The sequence below is a fragment of the Mytilus californianus genome, unplaced genomic scaffold, assembly GCF_021869535.1.
Source record: "Mytilus californianus isolate M0D057914Y unplaced genomic scaffold, xbMytCali1.0.p SCAF_5, whole genome shotgun sequence".
Taxonomy (NCBI): Eukaryota; Metazoa; Mollusca; class Bivalvia; order Mytilida; family Mytilidae; genus Mytilus; species Mytilus californianus.
Window position 1 is genome coordinate 70,938,020 of NW_026262701.1, and position 23,207 is coordinate 70,961,226.

The window sequence follows — 23,207 nt, forward strand, 5'->3', positions numbered from 1 at the left end:
TTATAGCATAAACATATATGCACTTTGATGATATTACCCGAATCTGTTCCGTCCCTTATGTACATATGTAGCTTCGGCTACATATAGCAAATAAGTTCTCTACATAGGTGGTAAAGGAATTTGCAGTGGGTTGAGAGTTTTTGTTCCAAATTAATGGCCTCACTGTAACTTTAAGATAAATAATAGCAACAAATGCATTGCTCCTTTGCTTTAGGTTTGATTAACTCCGTAAAGGGTTTGTTTGTTACTAATCAATTGTATTGTACCATATCAAATGAAACGGTACCAAGTTTAGTGTACGAGATGCACATTTTGACATTATTATATAAAAATAAGGAGATGAGATATGATTGCCAATGAATCAACTATCCACCAAAATTCAAATAAAGTGGATGTAAGCAATTTTAGACAACCGTACGGCCTTCAGCAATGAGAGAAACCAATACTGTATAGTCGGCTTAAAAAACAAAACAATTAACGAAAAAAAAACCCCTAGTTTGACAGACATGAACCAACGACAACAACTGACCTACAGGCTCCTGACTTGGGACATGCACATAAAGAATATGGCTGGGTTAAACATCTTTGTGAGCGCTCAACTGTCCCCCTAAGATGGGACAGTGGTGTTACAGCACAACAAAAGAACAAACTATAAAAATCAGTTGAAAAAGGCTGAACTCATCAGATCGATACAAAGCAGAAAAACATCAAACACAAACACAGACAGGACGTGGCAGGGTATTTATCCATCCGTCATCCATAACAACAAACAGGACACTAAGTACAGATCTGAGAGTACTCGCAGTTACTGATAGCTAGTTCAAATCCAATAACAACTAATAAAAAAGATCATGTATCTAAGACTTGAATATCAATTAGTACACATCCAATATCCAATGGATTTAGTGTAAAGACGTCATTAAAAGTCAGAGAAAAACATGTCTATTCAGTGATGCTCGAGACTAAATCATTATTTTTATGAAAACTAAAACCATATAGAAGAGTTCAAAAGCTGGTATGATAAAAAAAGGTAACAAATATTGCTTTACCGGGACAGGCACCATATCTGTTCTTTTTCTATTGTCTTAATGTTTTTCTCTGTTGAGATATGTTTTCGGTCTATTAGAGTCGAGGAGATGTAGACTTTGACATATGATATAGACATTGTTCAAAATTGCACTTTGACTTCTTTTGATTTTTTTTTTATAATTGTTGAATGTTGTGTATAAAGTTTGGTGGCTGTTTTATTGACATATACCCCAACTTATATATCGTTGAAAGATAAAAAAAAAAAAAAAAAAAAACAAACGTGGATTCTATCACATTTAATAAACATAAAATAGTAAACATTGGACTTTCTTCACGAGCTCAAGAAATAAGAACGAATAGTATAAAATGGCAAAACATTAACGTATTAATAATATAGTAATAATTTACAATTTTGAACATCTTCTAATTTTGGTCCGACCTTCCATACCTATTCACCAAAACTAACCACATATACCGAGCTAAGTTTCATTGTGAGTTTATTGTTTTTGCTTTTTGTATTCCAGTGACCGAAATGAAAAATATAGATAGGTTTGAGAACTCAGAAACTTACTGTAAATAACTATGTGTCGAATCAAGATCATCATCAGAAGTTGTCGTTTTTCACTGTGCTGTAAACCGGTTTATTCTCGCGTTCAACCATCTCTAGCAGACTTTGCGATACATATTCGCAATGTTCTAACTTTGTTGGTGTATGTATATAAGAGGAAAAAGTTAAATGATAAAAAAAACGAACTCTAAGGAAAATTCAAAACAGAAAGTCCCTTATCAAATGGCAAAATCAAAAGCTAAAACACATCTAACGAATGGAAAACAACTGTCATATTCCTGACTCGGTACAGGCATTTCCTTTTGTAGAAAATGGTGGATTCAACCTGGTTTATCATACCTTATCTTCTTCTTTTTATATTTCATTCTCTTTTGTATGAAGTGCGGGGTACTGTCTTTGTTTATATATATATCCATATCTTGAAGAAAGTGTTGTTAACCTCTAATCTAAAAAAATGGCTAGTGGCCATACAGCCAATATTTCTTGATGCATGCTACAGATGCAATAAGATAAAGAGTGTATCGTGATGACGTACTGAAATTGTTAAAATATGGTTTCAGCTTTCCAATGTGAACTTTTACATTTCTATGTACCAACCTTTCAGCAACGTCTGCATATTGAGTATATACATCCAAGTTGATACAATATTACAGATTTGTGTTTCTATCATAATTTCCCTGAAAGAGGGTTGCTGCTTACAAGGAAGCTATTAAACCAAGGGTTTCAAGCGGTACATTGAAAGTCGTTCCTTTGCAAGTTTTATGGAAGCCCATTATGAGCAAGTTGACCGTGATGGAATATCTGTGTTACAGATGACCACTGATATGTTCCAATTGTCGTAGCAACACTCCCATCTTTTTTCATCGGTTGTGGCATCACCGAATCAGACTGAACAGCGACTTTGTACGTACCATGAACAAGCAATAGCTGCTTATCCTTCTGGAGCACATGAGATCAACCCTGGTATTTGGTGTTGTTCGTGTTTCTGTTTTTTTTTTTTTTGCTTTTTATTAAGTGTTTTGTAGACGATTAGTTGTGTATTCGTCATGTATTTTCTATATTACAGTCATTACATTGCTGCTACGAAAAACTTTAAAAATGTACAGAAAAGTACAAATAAATTTACATTTAAGGAGGTAACAGATTTTTTCTTCTGATTATGGCAACATGAATCTACTACATCCTTAAAAAATAAACATTATAGAAAGGGGTGAGAATCTACAAAATAGATATCACAGATAATGAATGTTTCATCATTGCATAGCGTTCTCAAAACTGTCACTATTCACAATATTCTTATTAAAAATTTAATATTCATCTGCATCGTCATCAAAAGAATAATCTTCGTGTCATTTTCTCTTAAGCAGTTTGGCTTTCTTTCGTTTTAAATAGACACGCAGTTTCACTATATCTGATACAATAGACAAACTTATTGGCATAAATATTATGCAAACTGCAACTGATCCCATAGATTTTGATGAGGTTCTATTATCTGGTGCTGAATTAAGTCTCCTTAAATATTTCGAAGAAAACTGTTTTTCTATTTTAAGTGTATTTTTCATCAATTGTAATTCGTCATGTAAAATAACCATTAATTCTTCCTTGGTAAGGTTTGATGTGTCAATATGAATTGTATTGTGTATACATGGACACATACATGACAATGCAGTGGTTACCTCTATTGCTTCTGTGGTTACTTCTATTGCGTCTGTGGTTACCTCTATTGCTTCTGTGATTGACTCTGAAATAAATTAACAAATTGTGTTTTGAAAATATCGTCATTCATGGTCATATAATACTTACACGTTAAACTAATAGAACGATCTCTGTCATTTTATGTTTCAGTCAGAAAATGAAATAAATCGATTTTTGTGAAAACACTTATACTGTTAATACTCACTACTATGTTAAAAGCCGAATACATCTATCGCCTTTTTGTAGAATCACTGTTGTTTTTATTATAGAAAATAAGGAGATGTGGAATAATTGCCACCTTTCCGCCAGAGACTTGATTTTATTTCTTGTAGTTGCTCTAACTTCACTATTGGAAGATAAAACATGTAGAAGGAGGGTTAGGCGCCCGCAAATATGCTTAACACTACCACATTATGTATGTGCCTTTCCCAAGTTAGGAGCCTAAAATGTTGCTGTATATTGTTTTTCGTTTATTATTCTGTACATTTGTTGATGTGGTTCATAAGTGTTTCTCGTTTCTCGTTTTTTCTATAGATTAGACCGTTGGTTTTCCTGTTTGAATGGTTTTACACTAGTCATTTTTGGGGGCCCTTTATAGCTTGCTGTTCGGTATGAGCCAAGGCTCCGTGTTGAAAGCCGTACTTTGACCTATAATGGTTTACTTTTTTGTGACTTGGATGGAGAGTTGTCTCATTGACACTCATACCACATCTTCTTATATCTATATAATTCCGGCCGAAAGATTTCTAGTTTGAAAAGTTTTACAATTTTCCTGTCGGGCCTTTTATAGCTTGCTATGCGATATGGTATTGATACTTGTTGAAAGATGTACGTTGACCTATAGATGCTAACTTCTACGTCATCTGGTTGCTTAGAGGAAAGTTTTCGCATTGGCAATCATACCACGTCTTCTTATTTTTCTTAGCCTAAGAAGACTTATGAACGGCAGGTATCGGTGACATTGTTTAGTTTTCATTTTCTAAAATAATGTGGTATGTACCTTGTGTATAAAATATCCACTCCCCTGTTGATCCAAAAGCAGTATAAAAGCCAGAGTCGAGAATTGATAATAATCCACTTTGAAGAGACCAATTTAAAAATCCCGTATTAAAAAAAGTTTTCACGCCAGTCCCTAATGTAATAGTTACATTATTCCAAGTTATCCAGAATTCCACGAACTCGTTGCAATTTAGATATGACCCAGACGTTTGTGCAACAGGAGAGCCTTGCTTGCTTGTCCGAATAACTGATTTCGAATTACCCCATCCACCGATGACTATTTCGTATAAAGGATCATATTCGGTTTGTCCAGAAATTAGAGCAAAGTGGACATCATTACAAGACTGTACTTTAAAATTGATAAATCCATTTATGTGAGTTATGTTCAAACTTGACAATAGAATATATCGCTGGCTGTTTGGACTGCTGTAAGAAAATTCTCCTCCTGTAATTGAAATAATATTTAATGACTAAACGGTTAACTGAAGATTTTATGAGAGTACAAAGCGCTCAAAATGTCATATAGATGATATGAGAAACTTGAAATGAAATATGATATGAGATATTCAAACAAGAAACAAGAATAATACAATCTATGGTATGCTACTGTAATGGTCAATCACCATTGATCACAGGGGTATATACACTTCAACGGCTAATGAATCATCAGATTTTAAAGTGAGATCACACTCGGTTTTTTGTGGGGTTCGTGTTGCTCAGTCTTTAGTTTTCTATGTTGTGTTTTGTATACTGTTGTTTGTTTTTTGATCGTTTTTCGTTTTTTTGCATTGTCAGTTTGTTTTCGACTTTGAATATCTGTTTGGTATCTTCCGCCTCTCTTTCACCACGGAGGTGTCATATACATTACCTTCAGGTTACACATGTTTATTCAGTATTCAATAATACCAACACTCCAAGTATATATGATATTAGTATGTCATACTTGTTTAAAATATTTAAAAAATTGTTCTTATATTTCGCTCTTTCGCTTTGTTCGCACAGTCACCTTTTAATTGCAATGAAACATTGGGTGCACGTGTGTGCCTTCACAATTAAAATACGTCGGCGATATTTTAAACAACGCTAGAGATCAACATAAAATTTTCTGTTGGTGTAGATCACTAACTTAATAACATCAGTTCAATTGTTAGTCAGTCTGTACATTTATTAGTCGGAAAACGGTTGATTTTTCTGTAACGTTTTGCTTCATCAAAATAGCACCCTTTCGGTCGTGCCTTATAGATCCACTTCAATCGACACGTGTTCTGAATTCTTTCTATTAGAATAGAAATAATTGTTTCGTGTCATGCTCTATGCTCATTTAACATGGTTAGGCATTATATCTGTCGGCATTTTAAACCTTGCTAACGCCTCATATAAAAAATATTGACAAATATCATGTGACCTTAATAACATGAGCTTATAGCACGACACGGAATAATTGTTTCTTAGATAATTGACATTCGTAATACAAGACATGATCTACATATACCAAATCCGATTCAGGACACGTTTCTAAGCCATCACGAATTTATTGATGCGATATCTATGTTACAGATGACATCGGATATATGTTCTAATGGTCGTAACCACAATCCATTCCTATTTTCCTCTTTTGTGACACCAACGAATGAGATTCATCACGAATTTGTACTTACATGAGCAAGGGGTACCACTAGTTGGGAGCAGGATCTGTTTACCCTTCTGGAGCACCTGAGATCACTCAACATTTTTGGTGGAGTTTTTATTGCTCAGTCTTTAGTTTTCAATTAAGTGTTTTGTGAACTTGTTTGTCTTTGGTTTTTGCCATGGTGTTGTCAGTTAATCCCAACACACGAGTTTTGAATGTCCTCTTGGTATCTCCCGCCACTTTTTCTGATAAAGGAAGACAATCCCTGATATTTCTCAAAAATAAGGTTAACGTAAATAAAGAAGTTTCCTTCGCCTTTCAAACAAAACCATGTTCTAATCTGATTTAATATGAAGTGCGTGTAATCAAAATTACAACGTTATTTGTTGGTTAACCGACACCTGTGATCAAAATTGACATTTTTGTTGGTATTGCCCGCTTTGCACATTAAATAAAATCACTCTTCAAGTAAGTATAGTGGCTTACATCTATGTCATTTGGTCTCTGGTGGATAGTTGTTTCATTGAAAATCTATCGCATTTTCTTATTTTAACTATTTGTACACTTTTTAATCATGAAACATTTGGCTATCTTGAACGGTTTTGCTTCATTAAAACATAATGACCGCATTTTGAACGTGTCTTATACGTCCGCTTTCGAATTACAAAAGTTCTGAATTTTTCTATAGCCGACTGTAACATTCGTGCTTTTTTAGTACAATTCCAATGGCACATACGTATGTTACATTACAGTAACAGTAGATCATTCAGTGACCCCTGGTCAACCGGAGTTACTCATTTATTAAATGGAACCCGAAATTGGTCCCTTAGAATCTTTCATGAAAGACTAATTTCTTAATTCTTATATAACGACTAAAATCAAGGTACATCTAAGTGAATATATAAAGACGACGCATGCCTATTTCCTGTTTAAATTCATCAACTTCACAAAAATTTACACGTATAGCCTTCTTCTATAATTGAGGTAAAGGTTACTATAAAACACATCTAGCTATGACTTATTGATATGTCTCTAGCAGGAGTTCATACTTTGCTATAAGTGGACATTGTGTCTAGCCGATTCAATATATTACAATTGTGAATTAAATTTCTTTTCAATTATTCATTAATTTATCGATGTTTAATTAATTGCTATGAAGCATTTATCGCCGGAAGGTATATCGGTTATTATATATAACAAATATGCCAGTGGTTTGATTGCAAAAAAAAAAAAGACTACAGAAAAGCTCTTGATAATCATTTTAGTCAGTTCTAGATTTTCTTTTTATTGTTGTTATATTTCTTATGTTCTCGAAATCGTATGCCAACATTTAATACGATTTTCAATTATATATTTTATTGTTGTCTCGGAATATTTTATATATGAAAATACTAAAAAGTTAGCACAGCTTTATTTTTAATGTATTATCACTGAATTGGGTTGTATCATTTCTTTCTGGTTTCTTGACGATTTTATGAAATAATGATCTGTAATTATTTAATAGACACACACGCATCTAATATATATATATATATATATATATATATATATATATATATATACAAGTCTAAATTGAAAACAACGTTCAAACCTATAATTGCGTTGGATAAAAACCGCAATTTTTATACGTGTGCATGCAAAACAAATTTCTTGTTAGAGGGGTCTAAATACAGCACAAACAACATTTTCCAAAAGACCTAAAAAGTGAAAAAGTATATTTTAACAAAACGCATTTGACTAACAGGTCGAACAACACATGTTCTTAAACCCTGCTGACTGCCATTGGCGATTGCCAAATAAACGGATCACCGATGTAATAAATGGATCTTAATTTTAAATTTAATACTAAACAGAAAACAATAAACTTGCGGAAAAGATGATATACCGCAAACATGAGGTGCAAAGGTTTTTGTACACCATATCCGGATTTCGACAAATAAAGTCTCTTCAGTGATGTTAGGAATCGAAACGGTATTTGGAAGGCCATATAATTTACCTCAATTTAGGATAGACTCTTGAATTTTGAAAGAGTCAAAATAGGATGAACGGATCATATAAACCCGAAGGCAAATATAATACAAGCCCAAACGAAAAAATATAAACAAGTCTAAATTGAAAACAACGTTCAAACCTATAATTGCGTTGGATAAAAACCGTAATTTTTCTACGTGTGCATGCAAAACAAATTTCTCGTTAGAGGGGTCTAAATACAGCACAAACAACATTTTCCAAAAGACCTAAAAAGTGAAAAAGTATATTTTAACAAAACGCATTTGACTAACAGGTCGAACAAATAATGTTCTTAAACCCTGCTGACTGCCATTGGCGATTGCCAAATAAACGGATCACCGATGTAATAAATGGATCTTAATTTTAAATTTAATACTAAACAGAAAACAATAAACTTGCGGGAAAGATGATATACCGCAAACATGAGGTGCAAAGGTTTTTGTACACCATATCCGGATTTCGACAAATAATGTCTCTTCAGTGATGTTAGGAATCGAAACGGTATTTGGAAGGCCATATAATTTACCTCAATTTAGGATAGACTCTTGAATTTTGAAAGAGTCAAAATAGGATGAACGGATCATATAAACCCGAAGGCAAATATAATACAAGCCCAAACGAAAAAATATAAACAAGTCTAAATTGAAAACAACGTTCAAACCTATAATTGCGTTGGATAAAAACTGCAATTTTTATACGTGTGCATGCAAAACAAATTTCTTGTTAGAGGGGTCTAAATACGGCACAAACAACATTTTCCAAAAGACCTAAAAAGTGAAAAAGTATATTTTAACAAAACGCATTTGACTAACAGGTCGAACAACAAATGTTCTTAAACCCTGCTGACTGCCATTGGCGATTGCCAAATAAACGGATCACCGATGTAATAAATGGATCTTAATTTTAAATTTAATACTAAACAGAAAACAATAAACTTGCGGAAAAGATGATATACCGCAAACATGAGGTGCAAAGGTTTTTGTACACCATATCCGGATTTCGACAAATAATGTCTCTTCAGTGATGTTAGGAATCGAAACGGTATTTGGAAGGCCATATAATTTACCTCAATTTAGGATAGACTCTTGAATTTTGAAAGAGTCAAAATAGGATGAACGAATCATATAAACCCGAAGGCAAATATAATACAAGCCCAAACGAAAAAATATAAACAAGTCTAAATTGAAAACAACGTTCAAACCTATAATTGCGTTGGATAAAAACCGCAATTTTTATACGTGTGCATGCAAAACAAATTTCTTGTTAGAGGGGTCTAAATACAGCACAAACAACATTTTCCAAAAGACCTAAAAAGTGAAAAAGTATATTTTAACAAAACGCATTTGACTAACAGGTCGAACAACAAATGTTCTTAAACCCTGCTGACTGCCATTGGCGATTGCCAAATAAACGGATCACCGATGTAATAAATGGATCTTAATTTTAAATTTAATACTAAACAGAAAACAATAAACTTGCGGAAAAGATGATATACCGCAAACATGAGGTGCAAAGGTTTTTGTACACCATATCCGGATTTCGACAAATAATGTCTCTTCAGTGATGTTAGGAATCGAAACGGTATTTGGAAGGCCATATAATTTACCTCAATTTAGGATAGACTCTTGAATTTTGAAAGAGTCAAAATAGGATGAACGAATCATATAAACCCGAAGGCAAATATAATACAAGCCCAAACGAAAAAATATAAACAAGTCTAAATTGAAAACAACGTTCAAACCTATAATTGCGTTGGATAAAAACCGCAATTTTTATACGTGTGCATGCAAAACAAATTTCTTGTTAGAGGGGTCTAAATACAGAACAAACAACATTTTCCAAAAGACCTAAAAAGTGAAAAAGTATATTTTAACAAAACGCATTTGACTAACAGGTCGAACAACAAATGTTCTTAAACCCTGCTGACTGCCATTGGCGATTGCCAAATAAACGGATCACCGATGTAATAAATGGATCTTAATTTTAAATTTAATACTAAACAGAAAACAATAAACTTGCGGAAAAGATGATATACCGCAAACATGAGGTGCAAAGGTTTTTGTACACCATATCCGGATTTCGACAAATAATGTCTCTTCAGTGATGTTAGGAATCGAAACGGTATTTGGAAGGCCATATAATTTACCTCAATTTAGGATAGACTCTTGAATTTTGAAAGAGTCAAAATAGGATGAACGGATCATATAAACCCGAAGGCAAATATAATACAAGCCCAAACGAAAAAATATATATATACATAAGAATCGAATGTTATTTATTGCATGTAATGACATATGAAGTAAATTACACAATTCAACAATTACAATTATGGTTAGCTGTTCATTTAAAATAAAGTATAAACTTGACACTAATTGTGAAAAAAGTATCGACAACAATGGATGATAAATTTGTATTGATTCTATGAAAATGTATTTCTCTAGCTGGTGTTATTTGTAATTATTAATTTTATTATTTTATCAAAATAGATTTTTCTCAAAATACACTGTAATATTGAAGAGCCTCATCATGGGGTTTTTGATAATGTGATAACTTGACCGTTTTTATAGTGATTATTTGATTACCAGACCAAATATTTCATGATTATTTGATTATTTGATAATATAGGACTGTATTTTTGATTATATGATTATCTTGTTTAAAAAATAATTAATGATTATGTGATTATATTGGCAAAACATTTGTGATTATGTGATTACTTAGACACCCCCATGAGGGGCCTCATTGAATTATAATATAGCAGATGTATTAAAAAGGATGGTAAGATGCACAGTCGATCTTTGTCCTACTCAAAAGCAAAATGAATAGTTTTGACATACATTTTCGAATTTAGTATCGGTAGGTATATATTTCATGTACTATCATTGAGTACTATAATGTTCCGCCGATTGGTCGCGTTTCCATAGTGTTATTCTCTTATAATTATTATAGTAAATTCTTCGATATTAACATGATTTACTGAAAAGCTTTATTAAAAATTCATAAAACTTTTATTGAGAATTTTATTGAGAAAGACAATTCATCTCAGTAGACGTTATTGCCGTTCAATGGTTTTGGCTGTGTTTTTATTCTCTCCTCAGTTATAAATTGCTGTTAATATAGGAGCCTCTGGTGGAGCAGAAACTGGGTACACTTCAGAAATACCTGGATTCAACTGTTTTTTTTTTCTTGGGAGTGGTAATTTGCTCAATCTTTAGTTTTCTATGCAGTGTTTTGAGGCTGTTAATTGGGCTGCTGCTTGTCTTTTCGCATTTTTCTCTTGGTCATGACGTTTTCTGTTATTCTCTTTCAACGTTTTTTGATTGGCCGTCTTTGTATCTTTTTTAATCTAAGTGGTCTCTCGTTGTTCCTAATGAGGTAAATCCAGACATATAAATCGAACCACGCGTTTCAGTTGGATATATATGTCATCACAACAGCTGGCGAAATGAAAGTCCATTTAATTTTACGTACATGTTGGTACATTCTTTAACAGAAATAGATAATTACTTTCTTTTAGGCACCGTTGGCAAAATATTTATTCTGAACGTTCCTGTTGAACGTAATTCATAAATGCATTAAATTTGTAAATGGTATATTTTCCTTTATTTGAATAGTTGTACTTGTAAATGTATATATAAAAATATGAAACTTTTATACTTACAATAATTGAATTAATCAAAAAGAAAAATTAGTTTAGACAGGAGCAATGGTGCTTTTTCTCTTATTTTGTAATTACCATGATTACAGTTAAACAATATTTCAAGATATTTTCAAATTTTGTTTACTCACCAAATATTTCATACTGCAAATATGTAAATAATATAAGTCCATTTCTAATATGACCACCCTTTACCATGATTGCGTTAGTCCTGCACAATTAATAAATAATACTATCCTTGCGGCCGTTGAAGTCATGGATATTAAACTACTTTTAAGCTCTGCTTTAAGAGAAACCTATTAAGCCAATCAATACAATATGATTGTATGCATACTAATAGATATGACTGCAAAGGCGTTTAAAATCAGATACTACGAAAACTGCTGAAACTTTTAAATCAATGATTTGGATTATGTATCATAAAATAGTACATAGGGTATGTCAAATAAAATCTTTTAGCTTATTTGGGTATGTTTTCTTTTTTCTCACATATTCAGATTCACTAGTTTTACCACACAAAAAAAGAAAAAAAAACCCATTAAAAACAAGATCTACAGTAAAGATGTATAAAACAAGTATATACATACCATTCTTAATTATGATAGACTATATAAAGTACATATTTTCATCAATCTGTTATCCAATGAAATACGAAAAAAGAGCACTTAATGATACAAATTACTGTTCCTTCTTGTAAAAATATTATGACAAGTTTGACAACAATATCACATATATTGTTATTATTAAAAAGATAGATATATTGCATATTTCATTATCAGACATTTGGAAAAATCATCATAGAAATAAAGCCTTTCAATGAGCATGACATTTCTTGCATATAAGGGACATTTAATAACCAGCTCTTATTGTGCATATTGGAATTGTTGCAACGAGAAAATGAAAAAATTAGAAGGCATTTAATCAGAAGCAATATAATGGCTCTGTAGAAGAAATGCCCTATGGCGTATTAATAATGCTTTAAACAGGACTGTTAAAATTCCTATAACTCTGGAATGACAAACCAGATAATTTTCAAAATCAAAAGCGATTTTATACATTCGCCAATTCTAACAACAGTATTCAATGCGTTGTAATTTGATCCAAGCATACTAGAGCTTGTGCAATATATTGAGAGAGATACAAACTTTTATTTATCTGTTGGTCAACTCAGGAAGAACGTATCAGCATTTGATTTTATCGTGCATGCACGGGTGGTTATGTTAACCAATTCCAACAATTATGTAAGGTTTCCAGTTAATCAATCCAAACTCAAATTTTACACGTCTAGCGTACAAAACTGTAAACCTGGTATCTATGATAAGTTTATCTAAAGTCCCGTACCTCTAGAAAGATAAACTTGAAAATAAAAAAAGTAAAAAACCTATCAATCCAAACAATGATGTTATGTCACGAGGAAATCAATCCAGGATTACTGATATCCCTCAAAAAACATATCCCTCGCTTACGCTTGAGGCTCTAGATGTGTTATTTTCATTCTAAGCATTCCGAGATACTTCTTCAAAGGATATGTATGCATATAAATCATTACAAACTATATCATTCTTTTTTCTATCACAAGTTTAAATATTATGATTTCGTATTGTTATGTGTATTGGAATTTAACAAAAAAAAAAAACTGCTCATACATTTTTGTAATATACAGTCCACATTATTCGTTACAAAACCATCATCTTGCAACACCTCATTTGGAATTCGTGATTATCTGTCATTGGCGATATCAGTATTGCCTTTTTACGCCACAGCTGGATCACCATTGTCTAAAATCACAAGTTCCTGTTTACAACTATGCATAGTGTCGTTTACTTTGACTAATGACTTACCTATAACTAATGTTTCAAATTCTTTACACTTATGTCCATATAACTGGCGAAAATTAGCTTTACTGTTTTTATTTGTACAATGTAAATACCCATTCTGGTGTTCCGCTAGATAAACATCTTTTAATTATAAAGTAAATATATGTGCATACTGATTACTAAATAAAAAATTGGTCATAATTTTTCATTTCTTTATATTTTCTTTTGATTATACATATAGACATAGGATACTAGTTTCATTATTCACGACGGTGTTTTTAATCACTTAAAGATACTGTAAATTCAGAAATTATTGTGTGCCTTTATTATTGCGATTTTTGAAGAATGGATAAAAATGCAAGATTAATTTTTGCGATATCAGGAAGAACTACATACACACAAATGCATCCGATTTCAGAATGCGAGTTCTTATTATTGCGATACTCACCCAGTCGCATTTTTCGCATGAATAAAAACCTCTAAATTTACAGTAATCATGTACGCTGTCAAGTTCAAACGTTTAAATGTCGTCTGATTGGTATCTTTAGAATTGTGTTAAAGCTACATACACTAGCATGTAGAAATATCTTTTATGAATTGATGTAAAATGACGATGAAAACGTCTGAGATTAAAATTGCTTTGTAGAATTGCAACCATATCTTAATGCCTCCGCCGTAGGCGATGAGAGAATTTAGTGTTAGCCTTGACCGTCCGTCTTTCCGTCTTTCTGTCTTTCCGCCCGTCCGTCCCATTTTTGTTGCAAAGCTTGAGCGGGGGCATTCGTGTCCTCAGAAACACTTGGAGTTCGGTATTTTTGTTATTTTGATTTTTATCTGAAACAAATGAAAACAGCATGAAGACCGTATTTTGAACTGCTACATATTTTGAAATTAGCGAAGAAAATACCAAAAGAATGGATAATTTATAACTGCACACTGCCAAACATATTCAGTTGTTCTCGAGCTTTCCAGAAATAGGTTTCATGCAATAAAATAGTTATCTTACGTGGTTTTTTTACCACTGGGTCTGTGCCGTTACTTGTGGACTCATACCCCCGTTTTGTATATAACGAACTTATAACAACTGTCATACAAGTGGGAGGTTTAGCTAGCTATACAACAAGGTTTAACCCACCATTTTCTATGAAAATGCCTGTAAAAAGTGAAGAGTATTACAGTTATCTGCAATTATATCCGTTGGTTGAAATAGTTGAGTGTCAGATTTTGTCTGGTTTTATGGACTTACCCCTTCATTAATTTACATTGGAGTTCGATATTAGTGTTAATACCTTTTGGTATAACGTGCTATTAGATAAATTAAATGTTTTAGTTTATACATTTTATAATTGAACTAAAAATTGAGTCGTGACTTCTTCATGGAATGTTGACCTTTAAATATATATTATCTGTTCATTGTTTACACTTTTACTTTCCAAGGTCGTAAAATTGAAGAAATCTATTCATAAAATATTAATAGTATACTACAATTAATACTATGTACACTGGTTTATTATCTGACCTATACTACAGGTAATATAACATCATATGATTTACTTTAGATTAGCGCAATGCTCTATTCCCAAAAGTGTACTATTATATCTAATCAGATCCAATGACAAAAGTGTCAAATGTAAATGTATCCTGCAGTTCAACATCTTCAACAATATTTAGATGCGAAATTATAATGTGTACAAGAAGAAAATAGAAATTGTGAAGACCACAGAATGAATTGGTCATCTAAAAGATCTCTGGAATATTTGTGAAAATTATCACAAAAAAGAAAGGAGGGATGCCAAGGTGCCAAAATAAGATATATGTACAGGGTGTCATTACCCAACAGGCACACAACGTTGATTTAACATTGAATCAATGTTTATTTTCTATGTTGAATCAATGATGAATTATTATTAGATTTTGCAAATTTGTATCAACGTTGAAATCCTTCGTTGAATCAACGTTGATATTCAACTTTGAATCAATATTGAATAATGGTTGCTTCAACATTGTTTAAACCAATAACTCACCTTGAATTCAACATGGAATCAAAATTGCCTGTGTTTCCACCTTAAACTTAAGTTTCCTTCATCCTGTATTTTCTGTGTGTTGCATTCCATAATTTTATACTGTAGCAATATTCAAGCTAGTGTCTTCTCAAGGCCCTCTACATGCTAAATGTCATAGCAACATTCTGCCGCAGGAAACTTTATCCAATAACTGCTCCATCAGAACAAAATATAAAAATTAATCTCAGAAAAAAATTGATGAACTTTAGATAATATCATTGCCTGGTCATATTTGACATGATGTGATCTTTTGCTCATTGTTGAAGACTGTATAGTGACCAAAAGATATATAAATAATGTTCTTTTGTTGATGATTGTCTTGTTAACAATAGACAACAATAAAAACTTTGAATATATACCATTGACTGTCGATTACTCATAGAAGAATTTTCAACAATAAAACTGATCAAGAGACCACATTCTTGTGATAAGAGCATGGCTTGACCATGATGATGTCAACAACCAATCAACTGAATAACAAATATGTGTGTTTAGGGCTTTCCTACGAACCATAATTTAACCCCCAAGATTTTTTTAACCCATTTAACGATATGCATATAAAAACACAAATTATCATAGAGAAATATTGATCTATCCTAATTTTTGAAAGCACACAACCCTTAATATACATAGTTTTTGCCCAATGTCTATTCTAAATATCTGAGTGATCAAAATATAAAACAAATTTTGCTGTTCCTACTCCATGTATTCTAATGTCCAACCACTGATTACAGAGAAATATTCAATACGATAAAATTAAAATAAATTTATTTATTAATAGTGAAAACTTCAACTTCTTTCTTCTCCCACCCTGTCTTTTTGGAGCCCATTTTAGAAAGGTTGTTGTTTGGTCAGACACTTGTTGTTCCGTGATTCCATAGGTCTTCATGATGACATCTACAAAATCAAAAGTTATAACATTGTCAAGTTTAATACTGTTCAACACATTTAACTATTAATAACTTCATAATGATGATATTTAAAGTATAAATCAAAAGCATAAGAACTCATGAAAAACTAAATGAAAGTTAAACTTCCATCTAAATCTCAACTACATTTCCTTTTATATAGACCAGAAGGTATAATCTGCTAGAAAATCCTAAATACCATTTTAACTTGAACAAATTGAAGGTTTGTCCACATATGTCTTTTTCTGTATTACTTATGCTGCAGCATGGATACCTTTCTGATTGACATATACAAGGGTTGTAAAGGGGGGTTCTTAACACGAAAACACGTGAAATAAAAATCCCCAAAACGTCGCACGGAAAATAAAAATTGGGATAAACGAAGCACGAGAAATAAAATCGTAAATATTAAGGAAAAAGTACTAGCAGTTATTACTCAGTCTTTCTTGGAGATCACACAGTCATGATAATAGACACGAAGACCCAGCGGTCACCTTTTCGCGTCTGCTAGTTGCATCCGATTTGAAAAAAAATATTCATAACTTGATCCTCGGAACACATAATTTAAAAATCCAGACTGACTTGGAATTTAGTCCCGGTTTACTTTTTTTTTTATCAAATGTGGGACAAGCACGAGCAATTAAGAGTACCAACACGAAACACGGAAAATAAATAATGGGAAACACAAATAACGCATGTCGAACCAAAGACAAGAAAACGAGAAATAAAAAGGCCAAACACGTTGCATGCAAATATTTCTTTACCACCCTCAAATGATATACCCTTCATCTTTGATTACCTTGTCAAAACACTACTTCAATTTTGACAGTAAAATATTAAAGGTCCAACTTGGTGAGCCATATAGCTTCTGACCTTTCCATCCCAATTTTGTAAACAACTCAAGTCCCCCTTTTTGTGAGATTTCGTGTAACTGAATTGAACAGGTAAATAAAGATAAAATGTCTTTTTACATTTGATTCAATCATATGATGAATTCAAATAGTCAACGATAAAAATTGATGAGACGTTGCAAGGTAAATCGGGAATTGTAACATGCTAAACATCCCCCTTTTCCTCGTGTAAAATTTCAACTTTTCAGTACAGTTTTCATATTAACTTGATATGCTCAAATTTCTAAAATACGATACTGTATTTACTGTAATCACAACAATTTATATATACTTACGATAAAACATAAAAGCTGTATACAGGAAAGATATTGATAAAAACTCTGTAGAATCACCTTGTGGTCTCGAAAGCGGATACTCAAACTTTGGCAACAAAAACAATTGCGCATGAGCATATCTGAATTTGTCTTAAAATAGAAATGTTAAAAATGCCGCGAAATTTAAAAATCACTATTCCAATAGATCTACCGGTTGTTTATATTACAAGTTATCAACCATTGTTTATGAACTGATATATACGTCTTTCTCTTTAGATTGTTAAAAAGAATAGAAAAAAGGAATGAAAACAAGATATTTGACATCAGCAGCCACGGAAAAAGGGGGCATAAAATGATATTTTTAGGGGAAGGGGTTATTCACAAATATTTATATTTACTGTATGGTTCTGTATGCAAGCTGGTTCTATTAATTTATTATGTTTTGGGGTGGGGTGAAATTTGGGAATTTCTATTATATGGGGTGCAAAGTTCATGATTAATTTATGCTGATATACACTGCGATTGTTTTATATATAATTCTATAATCACCACGACAATTAGTGATAAATCTACTGAATATTTTATTTTATGTGAATATCGTTGACAATTTAAAAAGAATTGTGATGTGGCCAATACTTCTTTTTTGACAATTCTGGTATCCACAACTACTGGGTTTTATATATGATCATATATTGTTTAGCCAACGTTGATTCAATATTGGTTTTTCAACACAATGTTAATTCAACGCTGAAACAATGTTCTAATTTCAACGTTGAATCAATGTTGAATATTTGTTGATCAATGTATAACCTAAAAAGATTCAACGTTGATTCAACAAAGTGTGCCTGCAGGGTAGTTTTTTTTTTGTTCTCGGAAACCCTTGAACTATACGGCAAATACAAACAACTGGTTCAGCTGTTAACTGATGGCGATGTTCAACTAGTACTTCATTATGGACTTTTCTCAGTTGGATCTATTTGCATATACCTGTTTGTATTGTAAATTTAGATTTCAACGATTGTAGTAACATTTGAAAATTTTAACAACAAGGAAACATATACAAGTGGCATAAATTGGTTGAAACTTTACTACATTTTCTAACAATACGCAGATTTTTTTTCTCCGCTGTATGGTTCTACGAACCCAAGTTTTAATATGAACTATTATTTCAAAACTAGTGTTTAATCATCATATAATGTATGCAGCTAAAAACTTTCGGATTTGCTCGTTCTGGAAATCCTTCTTATTGGGCAATAGCATTATTGGTAAGGGTAAGAATTGCACTGTTGTTGATAATTCATAGCGTCTGGCATTTTGGAGGGACATATCAATTATCTTATCAATTGTTTGAAGCAAGAATAAATATTTTAACTTTTTGTTTGTATTGATATGCTGCACTTATTTACGCTCCCAATTACAAAAGACCGTGTCTTTGTCTTTTCATTCTTTTTCGGTTTTTTTTTTTGCCATGTAATTGTCAGTTTGTTTTCGACTGAGTTTGAATATCACTTTGGTATATTTCGCCTTTCTTTATGGTATTTTTTAGGACGTTGTCTTTTGAAACATACTACGATGTACATCTGTCGATACCAGAGAATAGAAAGACATGATGTCATATCATCAGGTTAAGCACTTTGATCTTACTTTCAGTAAAAGCGAGTAGTGTTCAAAACGTTATAATTTAGTATCGTTTTCCTTTGACCTGTTTTTGATAAACCATTTTATTTCTTTACTTTTTTGTAATTATTTGGATCGTGCGTTATGTGTTTTATTTTTTTTGGTATTCCGTTGGGCGAGACAAAAATGCACAGGAAATTATTTGCAAAAAAATTGAAAGTAGTTCGTCCATTGATAATGAAATTATATCACTTCAAGCTATACAATTAAACATTCGCCAATAACAATCTAAAATCTAAACAACTAAAAATGTGAACTTTGACATTTAAAGTAAGGAATTAAAAACCTAACTTAACGCCTTTCATTATCCGAATATTAGATAGATTTTAGATTCTGCGAAATAGACAACCAATATTTCAAAGTGCATGCAATTATGGTTTTAAAGGATTAGACCTGAAATATAATTGTATAAGACTATTGCCAACAATCAGTAGTGTCCATTTCTACATAATAATCAAATAAGAGCATTAAAAATAATCTGAAAAGTGATGATATTCGAAAAGTCCATCGAAAACAAAATTAATTCCGATTAGCAACGATTATATACCAGCTATCAATTAAAGTTAACAATTTTATGCTTCAAGGTTAGGATTGACGTTAATGTAAGAGTGGTATACTAAATTATACAGAGGGAGTTTTAATAGCTCGAACGCTTAAGCAAGCTAAAAACCTAATGAAAGAAATCAGATAATTTCACTTAAAGGGTACCAATATTAAAAATGCAAATAAGCTAAAAGAATATTAGCAGCAAGTTTCAGGCAAATCAAAATTATCTGTTATAACATATTCGTCAATAATTGTAACTGCAAATATGCATTTAGATACTAATTTCTGGCAATCAAATTACGATATAAAAACAGTCATATTTTGTACTCAGTTTATTAGCAAGTATAAAATGACAAAATTGCATTTGATCATAACTATTTGTTTTGTGTCAACGGCTCTCTAGGTGAACAAGGAACCTGTTGCAAGCCCAGTGGGTTTTTTTTCAAATACATTAATCACTGGATAAATATCCAATAGAAAACATCCTGGATATTACAGAATTAAAGGAGGTTTATAAGATAAGAAAAAACCTCATTAAAGATACAAAGTTTTTAATTTTATAAACTAGGCGCGAGTTCCGTTTACAAAAGTCTCACCAGTGATGCTCGAATCAAACAAGTTAAAAGACCAAGGAAAGTACGAAGTTGAAGAGCCTTAATGACTAAAATTTCCGAAAGGTTTTGCCAAATTCATCTAGGTAATCTATCCCTGGGGTAGAAAATCTTTAGTATTTTGAACAATTCAAAGTTCGGTTAACAGTTAATTTATAAATATGACCAGATCAATGATATTTCTGGATAACACAGGAGTGCTGACTACTGGGCTGTTGATACTCTCGGGATGGAAATACCACCAGCAGTGCCATCGACCCATTGGCTGTAAAATTAACTTATCAAATATATTATGATTATATTTGTATAGGCAAAAGGCGCGTTTTGTCTACAAAAGATTCATTAGTCTAATAAAAAAAGTTAAAAGGCTAAATAAAATACGAAGTTGAACAGCATTGAGGAGTAACGTGGATGGGACAACACGCAATCCAGTCTAACCAGATAGAGCACTCAATTAAGTGATTTGAGAATTGCAAAAAAAAAACATCCAATTAAATACAATATTACATAAAATCACATTTCAAAGCCCCAACAGTTACTTAAGCAAGTTTAAAGTACGTCATCCATTGATAATGAAATATTATCAACTTAAACTATAATATTAAACTTTCTCCAAGAAAAACGAAAATCTAAACGAATAAACAGACTTTAACATTTGACTTTTAGAAAAGAAGTTGAAGACCTAACATAAAATCTTTATTACTCAAGTGCAAGATGGATTTAAAATCTGAGAAATAGACAATCAATATCGATAAGAGTATGCAATTACGTTTTGAATCATGAGAAAGAACAATATGTTTTCTAGTATAAGACAATAGCCAACAATATATAGTAACAATCTGATGTTATCCCTACAAAATAATCTAATAAGAGCATTAAAAATTTAATGAAAAGTGTTGATATTTCAAAATTCCATAGATAATAAGAATAACATCATCCGATTAGGAAAGATCATTTACCAAGCAATCAATAGTTATCATGTGTATGCTTCAAGGTTGGTTAGGCTTCATGGTAATGTTAACGTGGTATACTAAATAAAACGAATGAACTTTTTATACTAAGTTTACGATCATTTTTTTTATCATGATACAATGGCATAACAGAAATAGGGCAATTTTAATACCAAGGTATTATTCTGTTATGAATCGTAATTATGCCCCACCTACGATAGTAGAGGGGCATTATGTTTTTCGGTCTGTGCGTCCGTTCGTTCGTCCGTCCGTCCGTCCGTCCGTTCGTCCGTCCGTCTGTCCCGCTTCAGGTTAAAGTTTTTGGTCAAGGTAGTTTTTGATGAAGTTGAAGTCCAATCAACTTGACACTTAGTACACATGTTCCCTATGATATGATCTTTTTAATTTTAATGCCAAATTAGTGTTTTGACCCCAATTTCACGGTCCACTGAACATAGAAAATGATATTGCGAGTGGGGCATCCGTGTACTATGGACACATTCTTGTTTTATTATGATACAATGTCATTACAGAAATCAGGCAGTTTTAATATCAAGATATACTACTGTTATGAATCGTAAATTTGTTTTAACGTGTTAATAAGAAACGTCTTATATATATTGTGAGATTATTGTTGCAATGATGTTTTAACTCTAATTATCTGTGGAAATCATTAGTTTTCAAGCTTTTGCTTTGTCATGAAGTTCTGTATAATGTATCCGATTTTATAGAGGTTATACACGTTTAGCATATGTAAGTTTTAATTTATCAGGTTCCTTATACCAAGCAGTTGGTGCATAGTTGGTGCATTGTAGGACAGATGAACAACACTATATATTGCATTCCTAAACTAAATAGAAATAACCGTCAAATATAGTTTCATCTCGGCTATTAGTGAATGTTCTACAAATTTATTGTCTGTCTGTTTATAATTCAAGAACCTATTATTGAATTTTGTAATAAAGCATATGCAAATAATGAAATCAACTTTTTAAGTGTAAATAAATCTTTGGTCGTTTTACATGTATTACGTGCTTTTATTTGTCTTTCAAATGGGTTCGCAGTTAATTTTCAACTCTCTTCATTGAACTTCCATCGACTTTTGATATCTTCTGCTTCTCTTTTTCCACAAAATCTGATCAAAGTAAGAAGTTATCTTGTAAGATAAAATGGTTCCTCTAAAAATCCTATTTCACATTTAATTGCAGCAACTCATATAAGCTTTCTTCTGTAATAAAAATTATGTAAATACTCAACATATACTCAGGCACCCATCATTTATCTCGTGTTGGGTATGTGCTATCTCAACTTTATTTTCAAGGTGGGCCTATTTCCTAACGTGTTCGCTATGCCATGTCGATAGTGACGTTACATAATTAGAATACCTACATATGTATAACTGGTAAATCCTTAAACGCCGAACTGAATAATCAGAAAGTCCAAAAACAGCGACGTATACATAGTGCAGCACAATTTCTAAATTAGTCTTTTTGATTTGCATCGTCTGTTGATGTCTTCTTGGTTCCAATAAAAATTGAGAATGGAAATGGGGAATGTATCAAAGAGACAACAACCCGACCAAAGAGCAGAAAACAGCCGAAGGCCACCAATGGGTCTTCAACACAGCGAGAAAGTCCCGTGCTGGCCCCTAAACAAAAAATGTGTACTAGTTCAATGAAAATGGACGTCACACTAAACTCCAAAACATATATAAATGAACTAAAATTAAAAAAACATACAAGACTAACAAAGGCCAAAGGCTCCTGACTTGGGACAGGCGCAAAAATGCTTCCAATAGACCGATGTGAGTTCGATAACTTTTATCCGTTATATTAGTTACTTCGATTCGGTATTCGAAAATGAATATAACATTTTATGAAT

The 23,207-nt window shown here is 32.2% G+C and overlaps 2 protein-coding genes and 1 long non-coding RNA gene across 3 annotated transcripts in view; 1 reads left to right on the plus strand and 2 right to left on the minus strand.

The window, feature by feature from the left end:
• LOC127701324 (mitochondrial ribosome-associated GTPase 2-like) overlaps positions 1 to 23,207 on the plus strand; it is a 560,717-nt gene that overhangs the window by 405,158 nt on the left and 132,352 nt on the right. The window lies entirely within an intron of this gene.
• LOC127701336 (C3 and PZP-like alpha-2-macroglobulin domain-containing protein 8) lies at positions 1,311 to 12,088 on the minus strand. The gene is made up of 3 exons (XM_052205227.1): positions 11,721 to 12,088; positions 4,293 to 4,736; positions 1,311 to 3,338 (listed from the first exon to the last, which is right to left on the minus strand). Exons 1-3 carry the CDS (start codon positions 11,785 to 11,787, stop codon positions 2,947 to 2,949), a joined length of 903 nt encoding a protein of 300 aa, XP_052061187.1. The 5' UTR covers positions 11,788 to 12,088; the 3' UTR covers positions 1,311 to 2,946.
• LOC127701378 (uncharacterized) lies at positions 16,221 to 17,649 on the minus strand. Its single transcript, XR_007981995.1, has 2 exons — positions 17,564 to 17,649; positions 16,221 to 16,366 (listed from the first exon to the last, which is right to left on the minus strand). It is a non-coding gene; the product is annotated as an uncharacterized LOC127701378 (long non-coding RNA).